At 48.3% G+C, this 19364-nt stretch overlaps 1 protein-coding gene across 2 annotated transcripts in view; it reads right to left on the bottom strand.

The window, feature by feature from the left end:
- Positions 1–47: 47 nt before the first annotated feature.
- Positions 48–19364, bottom strand: part of ATL1 (atlastin GTPase 1) — a 31974-nt gene continuing 12657 nt past the window's right edge. The window contains exons 4-14 of one of the 2 annotated variants that reach the window (XM_061354615.1): positions 17967–18071; positions 17197–17247; positions 15193–15249; positions 11081–11173; positions 10023–10161; positions 8085–8212; positions 7354–7410; positions 6516–6587; positions 5081–5512; positions 3880–3894; positions 48–841 (exon numbers count right to left, since the gene is read on the bottom strand). In XM_061354615.1, the coding sequence (XP_061210599.1) occupies positions 731–841; positions 3880–3894; positions 5081–5512; positions 6516–6587; positions 7354–7410; positions 8085–8212; positions 10023–10161; positions 11081–11173; positions 15193–15249; positions 17197–17247; positions 17967–18071 (1260 nt within the window). In that variant the 3' untranslated portion in view covers positions 48–730. The remainder of the gene's footprint in view (positions 842–3879; positions 3895–5080; positions 5513–6515; positions 6588–7353; positions 7411–8084; positions 8213–10022; positions 10162–11080; positions 11174–15192; positions 15250–17196; positions 17248–17966; positions 18072–19364) is intronic. The other variant, XM_061354616.1, reaches the window with a different exon arrangement.

Raw genomic sequence — 19364 nt, 5'->3', positions numbered from 1 at the left:
AGCTCTCACCTCATTAGTCACCAACTGCTTCCTGCACCACCACAGTCTTAGGAACTGACAGCAAACTTTAATAGTTCTGACAATAAAATAATAGAACCATTGAACACACTTCCGATGCGCAATAATGGATGTATATACAGAAATACAGCAAAACGTTCTCAGTACTTCTACAACGTGGTGCTTTGTGCATCGGTTACCAACAAAAAAGTACGCTTTCCCTACCAAACCATTAACGTACTGTAGCAGAAGTGCCCTTACTGCTTCTGATAAAGCGAGTTAATACATTTTTGTTTTTATAATTAAACAGTTAATGGAAGAAAAAACTTGGTTACATGTTATAACTTGTTCAAGTATCTGAAAATAAGTTGGCTTTTGAATAAGCTAAGGTCTGAAAGAGTTTTAGTTGCAGTATCATGTAACTTACGAGGTTTTAGTGACTTTGTAACAAATTAAGGGGAAAATAAGGCTTTGTAATGAGCTGGGGAGTATGCTGGCTATTACAAATTAAAAGCACTTTGTAGTTGTGGCAGTACCAACATGTACATATGAACAAAATGAAAAACATGCCGAGGTCATCCTGTCACACACGGCACCAAACCACCTTGCACAAGATGTGTTCTCCACTCACGCTCTTCTGCAGCAGGAGCTTGTGAGGGGCATGAGGATGAGTTGCTGGACTGAGGATGAAGTTTCCGTGCCTCCTTCATGCATTGACAGGAACACGCTGGGGTTACACCTTCTTCCTCTCCGAGCCCTCTGTGGGCTCTGCTTTCTGTGCAGGGAAGGCATGGTGGTAGAGGTGCCTGTGCGTCGCCGCCGCGCTGTACAGCTTGTACAGAGCCTGGGAAAAGAGAGAAAGTGGTTGTGTCCCCAGCCCTGCTGCGTGCAATGAGCAGGGTCTGTGCAGCAGCAGGTTCAAACAGGCCACGGCGTGCGGTTTGTTTTGTGTGCTAACTCTTGATTGCATCTAACTGCCAACAGGGAGAAGAATAAAGATCAGCGTTCACTGACTCTTCAAGTGTCAGCTGTGGGAGGAACCCCTGGAGCTGTATTAACCAAGGATGACCCAGAGTGTGAGTAAGGGACTCAAAGGGTTAGGAGGTTTTCCCCTACAGGTTTCATGCACAGGAGTTCAAATTTCTGCACCCTCAGCATTCTGTTTCACACCACCAGGCAGACACATACTGCATCATACAAAGGCTTTGCTATACAATGTCTGATTGTCTAGATTATTTTTCTGCAGATTGTAGACTCCGCATGGTTTCAGTTGGAAGAGACCTTAAAGCTCATCCAGTTCCAACTCCCTGCCACGGGCAGGGACACCTTTCACTAGTCCAAGTTGCTCCAAGCCCTGTCCAACCTGGCCTTGAACACTGCTGGGGACGGGGCAGCCACAGCTTCTCTGGGCAACCTGTGCCAGTGCCTCATCACCCTCACAGGGAAGAATTTGTTCCTAATACCTAATATAAATCTCCCCTCTCTCAGTTTAAAGCCATCCCCCCTTGTCCTATCCCCACAGGCCCTTGTCAAAAGCTTCTCTCCAGCCTTCTTACCGCCCCCTTTATGCACTGGAAGCTGCTCTAAGGTCTCCTCAGAGCCTTCCCTTCTCCAGGCTGAACAACCCCAGTTCTCTCAGCCTGTCTCTGTAGCAGAGGTGCTCTAGTCTTATGAGCATCTTCATGGGCTCCTCTGGACTCACTCCAGCAGGTCTGCAATCTTCTTAACCTGGGGCCCCTGTCTTGACAGAAGCCCATCCTTCAGAAACAGCAGCAGCACAGGCTTCTACAGGGCAGGAGTGAGCAGACTGCGGCCTCAGAACCATCTCCACAGGGAGACAGGCAACAGCTGAACACCAGCAGGAGCCCCAGCAGGAGCCGCTGCAGTGGCTGCACCAGCGTGGATATGGGCTGTGTTTCCTGTACAGAATTCACCTCAGAGCTGTTGTGGAGCTGAGACATGGCTCCAACCCCAAGCGGTGGAGACAGGCAAGTACCACCACTCTTGTGTGGTGACACACGTCTCTCACCCTGACATGCGCTTTATACTGCGTGCAAATAGCACAGGAGAAGTCAAGATACTCTCTATAGGAGATCTACGTGCAGCTATACCAGGTATAGCTGCAGAGGACTTCAAGTGAGTGGCTATCACAGTGCTGCGATTTGAACTTGAACTTCTCATTGGGAAGGCAAAAGAAACTCAACTAAAACTCCACCAGCTCATGCTGGGGACCTGAAGACTGTTGGTGAGCCAGGATTAGCTGAGGATGGGGTGGGAAGAAACAGGTAACTGGCAGAAGCTGAAGCTGCAGCAAGGAGGAAGAGGGTGTAGGGGTATAGGGGCTGTTTGGGGTGATGCTTGACCTAATGGGCCTTAGGAAATGGAAGTGGAGCTTGTCTGCATGTGTGTTGGGATTGTTTGGGAACATAGTGGATATGGTGAAGGAACCTTCATGCAGCTTGTGTTTCTTTCTTGAAAATACACCTTCACATCCTACAAGACAGACACTGAGGTGCTGCAGTGGGTCCAGGAAAGGCCAACAAAGCTGGTGAAGGGTCTGGAGAATGTCAGATGAGGAATGCCTGAGGGAACTGGGGTGGCTTAGTCTGGAGAAGAGAAGGCTTATCACTCTCTACAACTGCCTGAATGCAAGTTGTAGCGAGGTGGGGTCTGTCTCTTCTCCCAAATAACAAGTGATAACAGCCTCAAGCTCTGCCAGGGGAGGTGTAGACTGGGTATTAGGAAACATTTATTCACAGAGAGGGTGCTCAGGCATTGGAACAGGCTGCCCAGGGCAGTGGTGGAATCACCATCCCTGGAAGCATTCAAAGACTGTGTAGATGAGGTTCCCAGTGACATGGTTTAGTACTGAACTTGGCAGTGCTGGGGTAATGGTTGAACCTGATGATCTTAAAGGTCTTTTCCAACCTAGCTGATTCTATGATTCTACAAGGGCCCTTGCAGTATTTTAGGCTTTTTTCTCATGCTAAACCAGTCTCACAGAACTGTCTTTTACTTGACATGATTTGTTCAAGAGCACATCAGTAGCAAAGACTGTTCCACCTCTTGCTGCTGCACAAGCCAGAGCAAAACCCATGGACCCAGTGGGCAGAAAGCCGTTAGCTGCTCAGCATCTGCGGCTCAATGAGGGACCACAGTGCTGGTCTGGGCTGGCCACTGCCTGAAGGAATTGCTTGATTTTTAACCATACATTTTTTTTTGGCCTTTTGGACCTGTGAGAGCTGCTCCAGCTTTAAGAGGAAATCCCCATGGAGCGCCCCACAGAACTCAGTGGCTGAACAGTGCGTTGACAGTGGCAGATGGAGCTCTCGGGCTTTGGTGACACAATAAAAGCTGGAGCTGTCTTTTGTCGCACACCTCAGACAGAGGTGGTCCTTGGCTACAGTGCTGCATTGATGTACGTGTGCGGTAAGGCTGTCTTGTTTGTTTTCATTAGATGCTGATGAGGCTGCCTGTGTGACATGTGCATGGTTGGTGTTTTGGCTTGACCTCTCAGCACAACAGGAAAATCCCCAAACAGAGCTGATGGACGGGAGAAAGATGAAAATCCCCATCACAACAAACATGCTCCCCACGCAAATCTCTCCCCGCTTGGCTTCCAGCACTGCCTGGAGCTCTGCACCCACTTTAACACCCTTCCTCAGGAATCTGGATCCCAGGGAACCACCAGAGCCCAGCCGCTAGTGAGTGCCCTGGTGCAGGGCCAAGACACCAGACGCTGCCCAGAGCCCTTGTGACCCCCCTGTCCTCCATAAGCCCAAAGAAACGTGGTTGAATCGTGCATTTGGGTCCGAGACGCTTGTCCCCATCCGGCCCACGGGAGCTGAGTGGTGTTGCATGCAGAGAACAGGAGCCACTTACCTCATTTGTGCTTCCCTGGGGAGAGGCATTGGAAGGGGGGAAGACAAAGAAAAACAATAGCATCTCTGTGTATCATGCATGGTGCTCGTGCCTCTGACCACAGCCACTTGCTGGTGCCACCATGGCCATGTATTCCCAGAGGGCTTGCCCCACACAGGCTGCCCCTCCTGCAGAAACCCCTCACGGCTCTGTCCACCCCTCCTGCAGCCAGTCCCAACTGGACACTGAGCACTCACATGGCACAGAGCTACAAGGGCTTTGAACCCACCCGGGACAGGTGGGCACCAGCCCTGGGCATCATGGTGGGCAGAGTCATGCCACCCAAGCCCCAGTGCCAGCAGCAGAGCCAGCACTGCCTGTCTGCACAGCTCGTCCTTGGGGAACCTTCTCTCCAGTTGGAAAGCAGCACTGCAGGGGCCAGCCTGGGCCAGGGAGCAGCTGCAGGCACTTTCACCTCTTTATTTTTCCCCAGCTGGGCAAGTTGCAAATGGGCAACGTCTCTGGGTTCCTCCTGGCTGTGTCCTGCTCTTGCTTAAACCCAAAATCCCTGCCCTGAACCGGGGAGAAATATAGTCTTTCTTTTTGACATCCACAGACATGCGCATGAAATGCACACACACCGGCTCAGAGAACACCTTCGCAGTGGGAGCCTAGGCAAACCTGCCCATTCCCACAAGGCCTGAGGCTCCACAAGCCAGCATTTGGTGATGGATAAGATGGGAAGAAAAAAAACCAGGCAGAACAAAATAGCTTGCTGTGAGTTTTCTCATCCCCAACCCCGATCTACACAACTTGTCTTTCACACTGGGTAAGATTCAGAGGCTCGGCCTCAAGCAGAGGAAGGGGTGGTACACAGCTCCTGCCTTTGTTGTTCACTCCTGCTCTACAATGCATCTCATACTGCCTACCTTGCCACAGTGAGGCCAATCTCCACTCCCCAAGACATCTCCCCTTTACTATCAACTAAAACGATTTCCTCTGTCCCTGCTTTCCCATTTAAAAGGTCTAAGGAATGGGTCTAATCTTACTGATCACAGCACAACCAGATCAAGCAGCTGGATCTGCCCAGGCAGGCCCAGCTGAAGAATCTAACAACCCTAAAGCAAAAGCCATTTCAAAATGGGACGAAAAGCCCCAGGAAACTTAAGAACTTGGTGGGATTGGTTTTGGTTTGTTTTAAATCAAAAGCTCTTTATCCTACCTGGTCCCATAACGCTGCAGCCACTTGGTCTATTACTGCGCCCAGTTCTCTGTACTCCCCAGAGTATCTGATATATGCCCAGGTACACAGTGTGATAAGTGTCAAGCCCATGATCATGTTGCACAGACTGGCTATGATGTCCAAGCCAATGAAGCCGGTCACTCCAGCTATCACGTAAGTGATGAAGATGACCACAAAGAGTGTGGCAGGGGTGCGGGCAGCGTGGAAGATGTTCTTGCTGTCGTTGTGCTTGATGTACTGAATGTAGAGCTCATCTATCTCATTCTCCAGCTGCTGGAGGTAGCGACGGCTGAACTCCTCCCCACCCATCTTCTTCACCCCGCGAAACAGCTTCACAGCCTCCTCCTTCAGCTCCATGTGTTTGGTCTGGAGGTCACTAGGTGCAAGGAAGGGTTTGTCCCCACCACAGACCTGCATGGAAAACACAGTCCAATCACTCCAGAAATCTCAGCATCCACAGGTCCTCCTGTGCTGTGCCATGCAAATCACTGGAGTTAGGGCTCCACAGGCTCCTGTTTGCCACAGACCACCACATCCTGCATGACAACCTGCATGACTGGGGTGTTTGGGACAGCTCTGCAGGGTGCAGGTAAAATCAGGGCAGCAGGTGTCTGCACTGGGAAGCCGTGTCCCACAGCTTCCCTACTCAGTTCACTCACAGCCCAAGCCAGGATCTTGGGCAACACTGACAGCTGAGCCACACTGAGCAAACTGCAGCATTTTCTAGTTCTGGAAGCTCTGCAGCATTTTACTTCTGCTTCAGAGCATGGACACATTGGTTCTAAGGCTCAGGGCAGTCCACAGGCAGTTTGGCCATGCAGCTCCAAACCTTCCTCCTGCCAACAGGCAGCAGTGTCCAGTACTGATGAACAGAGTGCGGCCCTGAAGTGGCTGGAGACAGGCAGGGGCTGAGCTTCACCTTAAAACATCACAACCAGACCTCATATGAGCTGAGAGATGGGCCGACAGGGCAGGGCATAGGTGAAAAGACGGTTATAATGACTTTATCCCCTAATTAGCACCAGCCATAGCATGGGTTGCACAGTCATGCAGCACTGCTGCCCCACTACATCACATTTTTGGCCTGCATCTACCCATGCTGGGGAATATTGGGAAGATGATGCAAATTCAGCAGAGGCCAAGGCAGTCTGCAGAAAGCTGCCATCAGATGAAACAGAGACTGTTTGTCAATCCCCCTCCCGTCCTGCTGTCATACCCTGATTACTCTCCTCCAGCCTGCAAGAAAGCCCCTCTTCCACCATGAACAGAACCTCTTTGGGACCCTGAACGTGCAAACCAGTCCTGGGCATGTCCATGCTGGAGATGTTCTACCACAACCCAGGCAGGGAGGATTCCCCACAAGGACAGGAGAGCCAGGAGACATGAGTGAAACAACATGCTGAGCACCACCTACCTCTTCCATCCTCCTGCTGTATGTGTCTTTGGCAGTGGCAACTGCTGCTAAATTGTTTGCTTCTGCTGTGGCCTGCAAGAAAGGCAAAAGGGGTACAAAGTTTAGCTGCAGAAGGACAGGGTTAGGAAGTGTAATTGCAAAGAGCAGCAGGCTGCCTGGGTACCCATGGTCCATGCATGTATTTGGCCAGCACAGACCCAAGTGCTCATGTACAGAATTACACATTAAATTCCTTTGTCTCAGCCAAGTGTACTCTCCCCACCTCTGACCAATGCCAAGTAAGATCATCCCTTATTTACATATCCAGTCTCCTCAGTACCCCCAGGCAAAAGCCTGCATGAAGAGAGGATTCCTACCCTCCGAGTCAGAGCAACGAAAACTTTGGCTTCAGCTGTGGGAAACAGCAAGAAAACAGACAGAAAGCTCAGTCATATGTAAACAGCTACAGCTGCAACCTCCCGCAAAGCTGTCTGGCTCAGAGAGCAGAGCTGCAGCCCAGCAGCTGCTGCCTGTGTGAGGGGCTATGTCACCTCCATGTGTGGCCCCACTGCAGCCAAAGATGACGCTTTTTACCTGCAGGGGAATGATTTCAGCTAAGCTGGCTGCCGCTGTGTGCCCAGCCAGCCAAGGTGCATGAGCTATGCTGCCGGAACTGCTCAGACTCATGACTGCCAAATGCTTCCAAAAGGGCTGTTTCTTGGGTTGTTACAATAAGGAGTTTGAAATCAAATCACAGAAGACCCAATGTACTGCACCACGTGGGCACCTCTAACAATTAACTGGAAATCGACAGCAATTATGGTGCACAAATGCCCTCCAGCTGAGCCCTGACACATACCTGCAGCATTGACTTTGGGTGCGGCAATTCTTCCCCTTGGTAGATCTTTATGTACGCCTGCAAAACAGTGCAGAGAAAATGGAATCACACTGAATGCAGCACACATGAGCAACATATGAGCACCCCCACCCAGTCCCAGGCATAGCTTTAAGCAGGATGCTAAAGCACAGAAGAGGAGGGCATTCCTGGCACAGGATGGCTTTGGCAAGGGATGCTCTGTCAGAAAATGCTACTTAATATGGCTCAAGGTCAACTCCTTGGGTGGTCTGAGTCAGTCACTCAATGCTCTTGCTCCACCACTTTCACTTACAGTATCTCTGCCCTCAGATTTGCACCCACCTCCACCCTACATTGAAGGAGAAGGAGTCAGAGTCAGGTAGCTCTGGAGAGCAGGTTGTGAGAATTACTCACTGATACCTTGCACTAAAATGTTCCAGTAGTCATGACAACAAAAATAAGCGTTTTCCAAAGGCAACAGGAATACAGCCCTCAGCCTGCCTCCCTCTCATCCTCAATTCTGCAGGGGAAGAAACCAGCCCTGCCCACTTCCTGGACTTACTGTGTGGTCAAATACACATCCATGAGGTGTTTGCTTTCTGCAGCAGTGAGAGTCAGGACTATTAGCTAGATCAAGAACATTTCCTCCAGCCATCGAGTGCTGGCTTGCCTGCTGCTGTTCCCCTTCAATTACAGCCAAAGTGCAAGCATGTCACAGATGAATAAGCTAATACCTTAAAATACTCCACAAGGCCTCGGCAGGTGATATGGTTTCCATTGATCTCCTTAACATCCAGGTTCTCAGGACTAAGAAGCCAGGGAATCAAAATCTTCAAGTTCTTGATGAACTCATCATCTATTTCTGGAAATAAAACCCAATGTCATCAGTACCAGCCCAGTGTCGGACCTGTGCTTCAGTGTGCACTGACATAAAAAGAGCAGTAGAGTCAAGCCAGAGGCTCAGACACCTTGTAATTTAGTGATGTGAGCACCCAGAAATGATCATGGCTCCATTTAAGTTGTTACTTAACCCATGGGCAGAATATGCAGTTGTGCTACATCCACAAACCAACTTCATGGTCTCAAAAATACAAACTCAAACACAAATGTGACTGTATGGGGAAAAAATCTGCTTTTGCTGATGACTCTGATAAATGTGCACACAACACTGATAGCCAGAGAGCAGCATCTTCTTGCCTAGACACATACACTCTTAGCAAACCATGATTTTAGTATGGGGGGGCATAGATACAAGATGTGCCTTCCCTTTGGTCTGCTCCATAGCACCCATAGTGGAAAAGTTCCGTGAGGACTCAGGCTCTGGCTCTCATCCCTGCCACCTCCTGGGCAAGCAGGTAAGATGTTCTATCCTGAGTTCTTGGTCCTCTATGAACCCGTATGTGAAATTCCCATTTCAAAGCTTTGCAAACCATTAGGTGCTTAGTACAAGTATACTAAAGATTCCTGTGAGTGACTGTGCATTTACACTGCACCATTAGACAGCCCTTGGGGCAGGTACGGGCACAATCTCTACTTCTAGCAGCCTGTCCCCTTTGCAAAAGAACAGAGCTGGAGTGGGGCACTGTTTGAGGAGGCCATAGGCTGCTTGTGTCACTTTAACAGAGGCTAACTCACCTCCTAATAGTCATTCTTATGTCTTCACAGTGGCTGACATCCATTTATTGCCATTTATATTAAACTCTATGAGGCTGAAGACCAAAAAACAATGCAACATCCAGGCATTTGTAAGGAGAGGGGAGGTTTCCCTACATCTTTTCCATCAGCCCACAAAAAGCTGCATACAGTTCTGAGTGAACAAGGAGATGGTGTCAAGAAGCTGCTACAACTCCTGTACCTGTTCTGCACACACCACTTGTTCAATACTAATCAGCACCTGAAACTAAGGAGGGAATTAACAGAGATTAGCTCCATTTCCACAAGCACACTTCCCCACTGCTGCCTCACTGTCCTGCTTGCTGGTTAGCACAGAGATTGCCAGAAGAACGTATCTGATCACTAGATGGACAAAAGCAGAGGAAAATCAACATGTTGATAAGCAGCTGGTTCACAACAAACAATTAAAACAATCCACAGCATGTGGCTCCTCTCAGGGTGGAGAATCTTACCACAGCGTTTTTACCTTCCCCTTTTTTTTAACCTGTTGGACTAAGCCTGCCCTGTAGGGAAACCACTGATCAGATAAATCAGGAAGATTAAATATTCCTTGGAAAGCTTTTCAAAGTGAAATAACATTCCCTTGAAAGCATGTGTAACCAGCCTTCCACTCTCCACAGGCACCAGCCTGCATCTGTGCTGAACCCCAAGTGAGGCACAGGAGTTAACTGCAGGGTTAACGTCACATCCATGAACTTCCTGCCTCAGTCCTGCCTACCAGCCATCTGCCCCAATGTACGTATTGCCAGTGGCTCCAAAACCTTTTCAGCCTCCCAAACCTTATCCACCTTCATCTCTGTCTTGGCCTCCGCATGTTTTTGGCCTCTGTTATCAGCCTGCTGGATTCAGAAGTAGTCAGGCGCGTGTATGTCAGTGGGAGGAGGATCCAACTCCTCTCCCAGAAGTTTTTTCGTGGAAAATACTTAGAGCATTTCAGGAACCAGCAGAACACAGAATCTAAGAAATCAGCTTAAAAAAACAGACCTTTGCCTTCGTACCTTTCAGTTTTCCATCGAAATTAGGGTTGGTGGCAACTTTCAGGCCTGGGTGAGGCAAGAGGAAGCAGGAGATTTTGGTGAAGCAGGAATGGATGTGCTTTCTGACGTTCTGCAGCTCTTCATGCTGATTTCCTGAGACCTGCAAGAGAGCAGTCTGGGGTCAAGGGGCTTCCTTCTGATAGGGACACCAGTAATGCTGGGCCAGCGGTGCTGGCAGGAGAACGGGGAACTCAGAACTGTGGCTGCTTACAGCAGGAAAAAGCAACACAAAAGTAGGAATATGCTGTGCAAGGTCAAAGACAACGCTCTTCCAGTGGCCAAGACCTAGCATATCTCTGACCACATGCCCCGGGGCATGTTATTATCGTTTGGAAAATGTGTATGTCCATGTATGACAGGAATATAAAAACATTTGGGATTTTCCACTAGGGCCTTTCTTGCCTCACATTTAATTAGGTCTCTCCACTACCAAATCACCCATGCATTTCCTGATTAATCCCAGGGAAGCCCTTGCCCATCATTTTTACTTTACAACTACCTATTACTAAAACATCATTCCTGATCTCTTGGGAATCTGCTGACTCCCAACTCTACTGCCTCTCCCTGCTGCTCACAGCAATGAGCCCCATGGAGCCTAGGCTTGGCCAGAAGCCTGGCACAAGCTGCCTGGGCACAAGCCCTCCACTGCATCCAGCAAGGAAATTCAGCCTCCTAAAATGCCTCTTCTGTGATTTTAAAGCACTGGCTAAGTGTGACCATAACCAGCATCTCTATACAATACAGTGCACACCTAACTGGCCACACAGCTGAAACCTCACTGGTGCCAGTGCTCTGCACCCCATTTGCTGCTCCCTGCCCAGGTTTACACCCTCCAGTGCTGCTCCCCCCCCGACCAAGTTCTCACTCTCATGCCCTGTGCACTATCCATCCACACAGGTAATGGCAGTGTATCACCCCTGGGTCACAAGCCAGATTTGCCTCTTTACTCTCCATCACCCACGAGCATGCCCCCAGGTTAACACTGCTGATTAAGTGAGCCCAGATCAGAAAGAACGCACCTTCAGCCGCTTCTCCAAAAATCTTGCACCTCCATCAGATCCATAGGAAAATTCATAAGGGAAGCTCCAGTCCCGAACAAGGAATATAAGGGACTAGAAAAGAGACAGAAACACAACTGGGTCAGTGTCAGTCAGCACCCACTGAATCGAAGTCACCACCTGCTCCAGAGCCAGTTCAGAAAAATTCATCTTTCAAGGGTGTTGCTCTGTTTTGTGCTAATCATAGGGCCAGGACTTGCTGTATGAGATGTTCAGCCCTGCCCTTTTGATAATCAAAAGGAACTTCATGAGGATTTCAGGGCTTCCCTCCCTGCCACCACCACTTGCAGCAGATGTCAGAGCCTACAGCAGTGGCAGAAACCCCTGCACCCTCACCACAACCTTCAGACCACAAGACCTGGCCCTGAGTCTCTGCCCAGCTCCGGCATCATCTCACACCTTTCCTGGTGGAAATACCCCTCTGTGCAGGGACACCCCATCACAGCACTGAGACCATACAGACTTGCTGCACGTGTGGCTGTGTCCTACAAGAGGAAATGGGAAGCAAACTGGTGTACCAGTTTGCTGGGTGGCAGTTTGATTCCCTAGCTTGAAAAAGAGCGTCAAATCATTTAAACTGCAAAATAAGAAAGAGATTTCTGCTAACCAGGAGAAAAGGCAATGAGCTCCCTAATTCCAGCCACATTTAGTTCCATCCTATGGGAATTTTACAGGCTCATTTTTTCAGTCTTTTCCACTGGGCAGCCTTCCAGACAGACTTTTAATGAGAAACAGATGCAGGATAACGAGGCTGAATAAGAAATCACTGCCTTTTGTAATCTTTATTGAGGCATTCGAAGTTCCTATGCAATAAATAAATAAATACCAGCACAGTCAACTTGCAATCTTAAAAATAAAGTTTTTTAAACTGTTTTCAGAAGAAATCACGTCTCCAGTGCCTCATTTGTGCAAGAGACCCATGTCCCCTGTAATGAATACACAGCTTGGAGGAGGGGAAGCCCAGGAGGGCCTGGCAGAGGTGCCAAGGTTCCTCTCATGCACATGAATAAGCAGGTCAGCAAGCGGAATCTATTTCATTGGAATTCCCCTAAAAATGGGCTATGTTTAGAACAAAGATGTAGTGGAGGGAGGGAAAATATTTCATCTCCTTATTATTCTTCCATAAAACATAAGGAAAGCTTAAAAAAAAAAGGAGTGTGCTGGCCATTTCTAACGGCATGACAAGCCACAGCAACTGCACCCAGTTAGCGTTTCAGGACACGCTGTTCTTTTGGAGACCATGAGATGCTTAGCAGGCATGTCCATGTTTAGGACTTTTCCACAAACACATGCCCTGCACTGCTTGACTTGGGAATTATTTTCTCCTTTCTGAAGCAGAACTGTTCCAGACGTGCTGCCTTTGCCATGCCTCGCAGCCACTCTCAGCCCAGCGAACTCCCGGTACCATGCTCAGCCTTCACGAAGGCATCATGACCATCTGGCAAGGGCTCCCTGGGCAGCACAGTTACACCTCAGCGCATGTGCATGGACACACCATGGAGAGGAGAGAGTCGAAGGGATACGTTGATTTTCCACTGCCAAGTCTTACTTCCTTTCCAGCAGGATCAATGCAACTGCCTCATTATCCACACTTTCTCTGCACTCTCTGCTTGGCAGCATTTTCCTATAGGAGCTGTTTTCCAAAGCCTCCTTTACACATTTGTGTATTTTAAGGACAAAAGAGGTTCAGCCTGTTTGACTTACACACGTGGAATCTTGACCAACAAACTCAAGCTGTAGACTCCCTCCTGCAACGAGAGCTGTCTCACTTTAAAGCCTGCAGCTACCACAGAAGCCCCTGCATCTCTCATTAAGCCACCCTACTCATTAAGTTGCCCCTCATTAACAGTGCTCCTCATTGCTAGTCTGACTTTGTCCAGCCTCACGTACAGACGCTGAGTGGCATGCTGCCCCATCCTCCCCAGCTTATTCACCATTGCCCTTTCCCTGCTTCCTAAACAAAACACTCAGCTGCCTTTAAAAAAGTGCTCTGCAGGAAAATGCCACTTTGCAGTCTTGACAGGAGGTCTTCATTACTCACCTGGCCACATCCTCATCAACCCTTCTACCAAATTTCATCACGTCTGAAAGGGTTACCAGCAGCCATTTGATATTTTTCCCCAGATCATTAATAAAGATGACAGTGAATCAGAGACCCTGGGGATAGCCCGAAGGAAACATTTCTGAAGAATTATGATTCCCTATTAAAATTAGTTCAGTGTGCTCTGTCATCTATCAGTTAATGAGTTTTTAATCCATATATAATGGATTAAACACACAAAGCTGACTTGATATGTTGTTCATTTGCTTTTAATCAGCATGGTAGGGAGATAAGGCTTACAGAAGGCAACATACCATGGTGACAGTTACTTTTACCAACTGAACTCGTCATCTTTTAAAAGTTAATAATAGGATTGTTTTACAAGACTTGCTATCCACAAAACTGTGTGACTTCACAGCAATTACAGTCTTTGGTAAAATCAGAGCCTATTATCCAGTCCTAATGACTTAAGCATATTTAAGTTTCCCCTTACAGCCTCCTTTTTATTGATGAAGTAGGAAGTATTTCACTTTCACTGAAATATTTGGCTTCATTACCCTAATAGTTTTTAAATAAGAAACAGGAATATTTATTTTATGTCTGGCTTTTTTCTGTACTTCTTCTAGCTCTTGCTACTACAAGTCATCTATATTTACTGGTAGCTTTCACGTCATTTATCAATCATCTGCCCATGCCAGCATCCAATATACCCTCAAAGCTCCCAAAAATCTTGATTTACCCATTTGTTGTATATTTTAAACTTTTATTTCCACTTCCTGACCACAGACACCCTATAAACCCCTTAGGCCTGCCACCACGGTGGTGAGGATAGCAATTCTCTTTTTATGTTGGAACAAAAACATAAATAGCTGTAACCCATTCCCAATTACCATTTGCTTTTTTTACAGTATGTTTTGCTCTGTGCTGTTTTCCACTTTGGGAAGTTCACAAACCCCCATTCAGCTACCACCTAACCTATCATGGATGCCAGCTGTAGTTGGACCAAGACATTAGGAATGTCAAAGAGCATCTGGTTAAAGGAACAACTTGTACAGCACAAGGCCAGAGCCCCACAGAAGGTGTTTTCCTTCTATTTGCCACCCTGATCGTGCAATGAGCCTTGCAGCTCCAGTGCAGTGTGAGGACACATGGGGACCTCACAGCATTGCTCCCTCCATCCCCTTAGCTCCCTGCTCACACCTGGTCCCACAGACACCCAAAAGCTTCAAAACTAAACCACCTTCCCAGCCTCCCAGGAACAAGGGTTCAGTGCAGCCATAATCAAAGCCACACAAAAACACAACTCCATCTGTTAAAGGACTGGAGCTTTAGTGAGTTGCCACAGCCCTGTCATGGGTGCCTTCTGCTCCCCTACCTTCTGCTTTGTCTCTTTTCATTCATATTCACTCTCATCCTGGAAGGGGCTGTCACAGCCAACTATCCTCCCACCCCTAGAGCTGCTCACAGCCCTTGTGTCCAGAGCAAGCTGGCGTCTGCCTGACACTCTCCCTTTTTTGAAAGCCAGCTTTTCACAGGTTGGAAGGCTGCAGGCTGAACAGATGTCCCTTATTTGAAGTGAAAGCCCCACTTAAACCAAGCTTTCCCACAGCTCTGCTGTCACTCGTGAGAGCTCTGAGCTAATCCTCATCCTTTCATTTTGCAGGCGTAGGGATTCCCAGGGCAGGCGGGTTCAAACCTCCCAGAGCAAAGGCTGGGCAGAGTCCCTGAGTAGACAGCATGACAAACCTGCTGCAAACCTGACTACTTTCCAGGCCTGGCAGGACAGGGCAGAGCTCTTGGGATGGCAAGGATTCAGAGAGGAAAGAGAGAGGAATGTTGGATACATTTGGAAGCGTCTTTGGAGGCGAGGAAGCACGAAACCTCTCCTTCTCGCAGCTGAAGTGCTTCCCAGGCCTCCCGATCTCCTCCCATCCTGCAAACTGCAGTGACACCTCGTGGCGAAGCCAACCAGCCTGGGGACAAGCCACCTCCGGCACAGCAGATGGGAGCTGGCCAGGACCCTCAGACTTACCTGGAAAGGTTTCAGGAATGTCTCCTCCATGGCCAGCCGGCCATACTCGGTGAAAAGCTGGAAGGAGAAGCAAAGAACAACAGGAGTGTTAGCGGGTCAGTGTGCCCGACCGGGCAGGGAGCTGTGGGCCACACAAGCAGCAAGGGGCGGCTGCTGACTGAGGGCTAAAAGCACCATTTGTGGAGCTGGAACAGAAACTGGTGAGCTGTATGCTTTTGGTTCACATCTGAGAGGCACACAGAGCTGTTATGGAGAGCCACCTTGCTGAGCCCTCATGCGAAAGATCTCAGCCTGGAATTTTTGGCTGCCAAATCTGTGAAAAATGGCTCGAAACAGCTACTTGTTACTGCTTTCATACCAACCAGGAACTTCACGTGCTACAGGGGCTGCTGGAACCCCTGCTCTCTTTAAACACCCCAGGAAGAAGCGGAAATTAATTCAGAAATAAGTACTTTCCCTGCAAACCCCCACTGTGCAAAGACCGTTGAGATCAGCCTCCCAGCAAAATGTGAAGGCTCTCCAGTCTCTCTGGACTCTAATTTCTAACTGAAGGCACAATAACGTATTTCACAGATGCCTAAAAATGGGTCAGGCTGTTAAACAATAATGGCTTAAAATCCAAACTGAAAGATCAGAGTTGCACTGGGTAAGTTCAGTGTTAAAAAGACAGTATTATTAAACATATTTACTGACTGAAATTATACAGGTGATCTTCAGATGCTAGTTTTCCAGCTGGAGTTTTTCTTTTCTTAGCTCCTGGAAAAACCTACCTAGCCAAACAACCACCTAAACAGAAGAAAGCTAGAGGTAATACCAGGAAATGGGCAGGACATCTGTGTCACAAAAATCCCATTAGCTACTTGCCTCCAACAGTCAGGGATGCAATTACTCTCAGGGGTCACCTGTACTGAGCCAGTACCGGATGTCAATACCCAGGCTTACAAATGGCTATCTAATTTCTTTGGCCTTCTCCTAACAGTACAAAGAATGAATAATGAAGTCCTGCAGCATGAACAGTGCAACTTCTACATCAGTTTCCCTGTCGTTTAAGTCAAATAAACACTTCTGCTGCCCCTACTCACAGAGCAGTGGATGGACACTCGGCAGCAGGAGTACCGCAGATACAGAGTTGACTCAATGGTCTTAATTGAGTCCAATACATGGACTCAATGATCTTAAAGGTCTTTTCCAACCGAAATGATTCTACGGTTTTGTAATTAATCTGGATCCTTTCCTATTACCAGTCACTTTAGCCCCTTGCTACACTTCACTGCATGTTTCCAGACTCATGGGTCAGTCTTCTGTCAGGCCTCTAATGTCTCTCTGCTTCCTGAGGAACCCTAGCATAACCCTGTGGAAGGATACACAGGCAGTGTGGGCTATACCCAGACTGTCTGCTGCAGACTGTGAGGGGTGCTCCACACTGAGAGGCCTTGTGATGGGCACTCTGCACTGTCTGATGCTCTTTTAACCACATCATTAAAAAGTCAACTTAATCCCCTCTGACTGCAGCACCACCCATGCCAACTGGTCCCATGCAGTGTGGACATATAAAAAGATACTGCCTTTCACTTTGCAGCTTTACACAGCTGAAGACCATCACCACCTCCACTGACAGTCACTTTTGTCTCCTGACTTAGCAGTCTTGATTCTTTCAGTATCTCGGTGCCCTTCAGCCACCGGCTGCAGCACAAAGCACAGCCATGGGCCTTTTGCAGCTCCACAGGTTCAAAACAGTCCCTGGAACAGTCCTGGTGAGTGTTCCACTGACTGCCCTTCCAAAGGACCCAGGCCCCCAAGAAGCCACTCTACAAAAGCATAAGCAAACCTGTCTTGGTTTCAACCCAAGTGACTGTTCCTCCATGCCCACGAACCAATATGAGAACTGAGAAATGGAGGCTTCAAATGTGAAAATGCCTTTCCAGAGCAACAGCCTGCAAGTGCAGAGTAAAGTGCAAGTCCAGGCACCCCAGTTCTGCAGAGCAGCAGGGACAAGGGTCTTACCTGCAAGTGCTGCAGATCATCCTCCTGCACATTCTGGGACAGGTTATAAACCTGCATTTAAAAACAAAAACTTCAGAATACTCAAAATGGCCTGTCCTTTGGACCAACACAGGGGTCAGTGTGGTCCAATTCTACAGCATTACCATGGGGACACAGACAAAATCATAGCTGCCTGTGGTGCTGGTACAAGGCTCCAAGCACAGTCATACTGCTGGACAGACTCACACAGCCAGCCAGCCAGGCATTGCTGTTCCCTGTGCAGAAAAACACTCCAGCATGGGAGCACCAGCCTGGAATCCTGTCAGGTCCAAATAATGTTCCTTCTCCATTTTTATGATGTGCTGAGTTCTATACGAAGACACACTTTCCACATTCACGCTGCCCTCCAAGCACAAAGGCCAGATGGTAGGAAGGGAAGCCCCAACAGGCTCTGTGGTTACTGGTGTCTGAGCCCTTCCAGCCCAGAGGTTCCTCAGTGCCAGCAGCACCAAGACAAAAGCACCCCCAATTCCACAGACCAAGGTCCTTTCCTTTTTGGTAGCTGGAAGCAAAGGGTGGAACTGCTGCTGGCCCTGCTCTTGAGGCAAGATGAGGAGATGAGACTGTTCCCTGTGATGATGGAGTCATATGTGAATCCTGCACTCAGTGCAGCCAGCACACTGGCCTTTAGCTCACTCACCAAAGGCCCTGCCTAGCTGCTGTGTCAGGCAGGTGCTAAGCTACTGGGTTTCCGCCACTGCCTTTTAGGAAGTGATTGCTGTGATTCTTACCTGTATTGAGCTGATCATTGTGCTTAGGGCAAACACAGTGGCCGAATCCCGCAGTGTGGACTGGCTGTCAAAGGTTCCCTGTGTATCCATCAGCAACACTGCAACCTGAGAGGCAGAAAGCTCCATGTCAGCTTGGATGCGCCCATTAAGCATCTGCATCCAAGCAAAATCACTCAGATGCCAAAGGGATGTGGTTAGGGGTGTGAATGTCAGCTGCATTTTTGTACTGGGAATCTCACTGCTTCTGCCTCAGACTTAAAATTGGTGGAGGATAAATAAAAAGAACAGCCCCAGACACTCCAGACAGTGTGATGACTCCAGCAGGCAGTGAAATGAATGCCATGCAAGGCAGAGGAGGGCACTGCTTTGCTCCCCAAATACTTGCTGCCAGTGTGGCTGGGTCTTTTCTGGAGCCTGCATTAGCTTCGTGTCACAGAAGGCAAACTCAGTAGCACATTACACCTCCTTGACCCAAAACACATTCAGCCAGTATCAGAAATCACACCGTGAATAACTCTGCATCACTTTGGTGTCAGGCTCTTTGTTAAAGAGGAGATGAATACAAATATTCCTGCTGTAAATCAAATTTGCAGGATGCGCCAAAATCCAGTCTGCATTGTGTTTGACCATCCTGAATGAAGACATGCCATTTTATAGCAGCTACTGCTCTAGGGAGCGGATGTAGTTTGCAAGGACCTCAGATTCAAGATCTTTGGGAATAGAAGAAAAATAAACTCTGGGCTACCGCAAGTTAGAAGGATACCCAGAGAGCATACCAGGGACACCTAGACATCGTATCAACTCATTGCATTGAACACACTGTCATGGTTTAACCCCAGCTGGCAACTAAGTACCAGACAGCCACTTACTCGCCTTACCTCTCCCCAGTGGGATGAGGAGAATCAGAAAAAGGTAAAACCCACAAGTTGAGATAAGAATGGTTTAATAATTAAAATAAAGTAAAATATTATACTGATACTACTAATAATAGTAATTGTAATAAAAAAAGAGGGTAACAGAACAATAAGTAAAACTCCAGAAAAAACAAGTTATGCATAGTACTATTGCTCATCACCCACGGATCAATGACCAACCTGTTCCCAAGCACCAATTTCCACCCCTGGCCAACTACCCCCAGTTTATATACTGAGCATGACATCTATGGTATGGAATACCCCTTTGGTCAGCAAGGATCAGCTGTCCTGGCTGTGTCCCCTCCCAACTTCCTGTGCCACTCCATCCTTCCACTGGCAGGGCATGAGAAGCTGGGAAGTCCTTCACTTGTATAAACACTACTTAGCAACAGCTAAAACATCAGTGTGTTACCAACATTATTCTCAGACAAAATCCAAAATACAGCACTATACCAGCTACAGGGAAGAAAATTAACTCTATCCC

This window comes from Neopsephotus bourkii, unplaced genomic scaffold (genome assembly GCF_033783945.1).
Source record: "Neopsephotus bourkii isolate Nb327-2 ecotype Australia unplaced genomic scaffold, CSIRO-AGI_Nbou_v1 NB_740, whole genome shotgun sequence".
Classification (NCBI taxonomy): domain Eukaryota; kingdom Metazoa; phylum Chordata; class Aves; order Psittaciformes; family Psittacidae; genus Neopsephotus; species Neopsephotus bourkii.
This window is presented reverse-complemented; position numbering and strand designations above follow the sequence as displayed.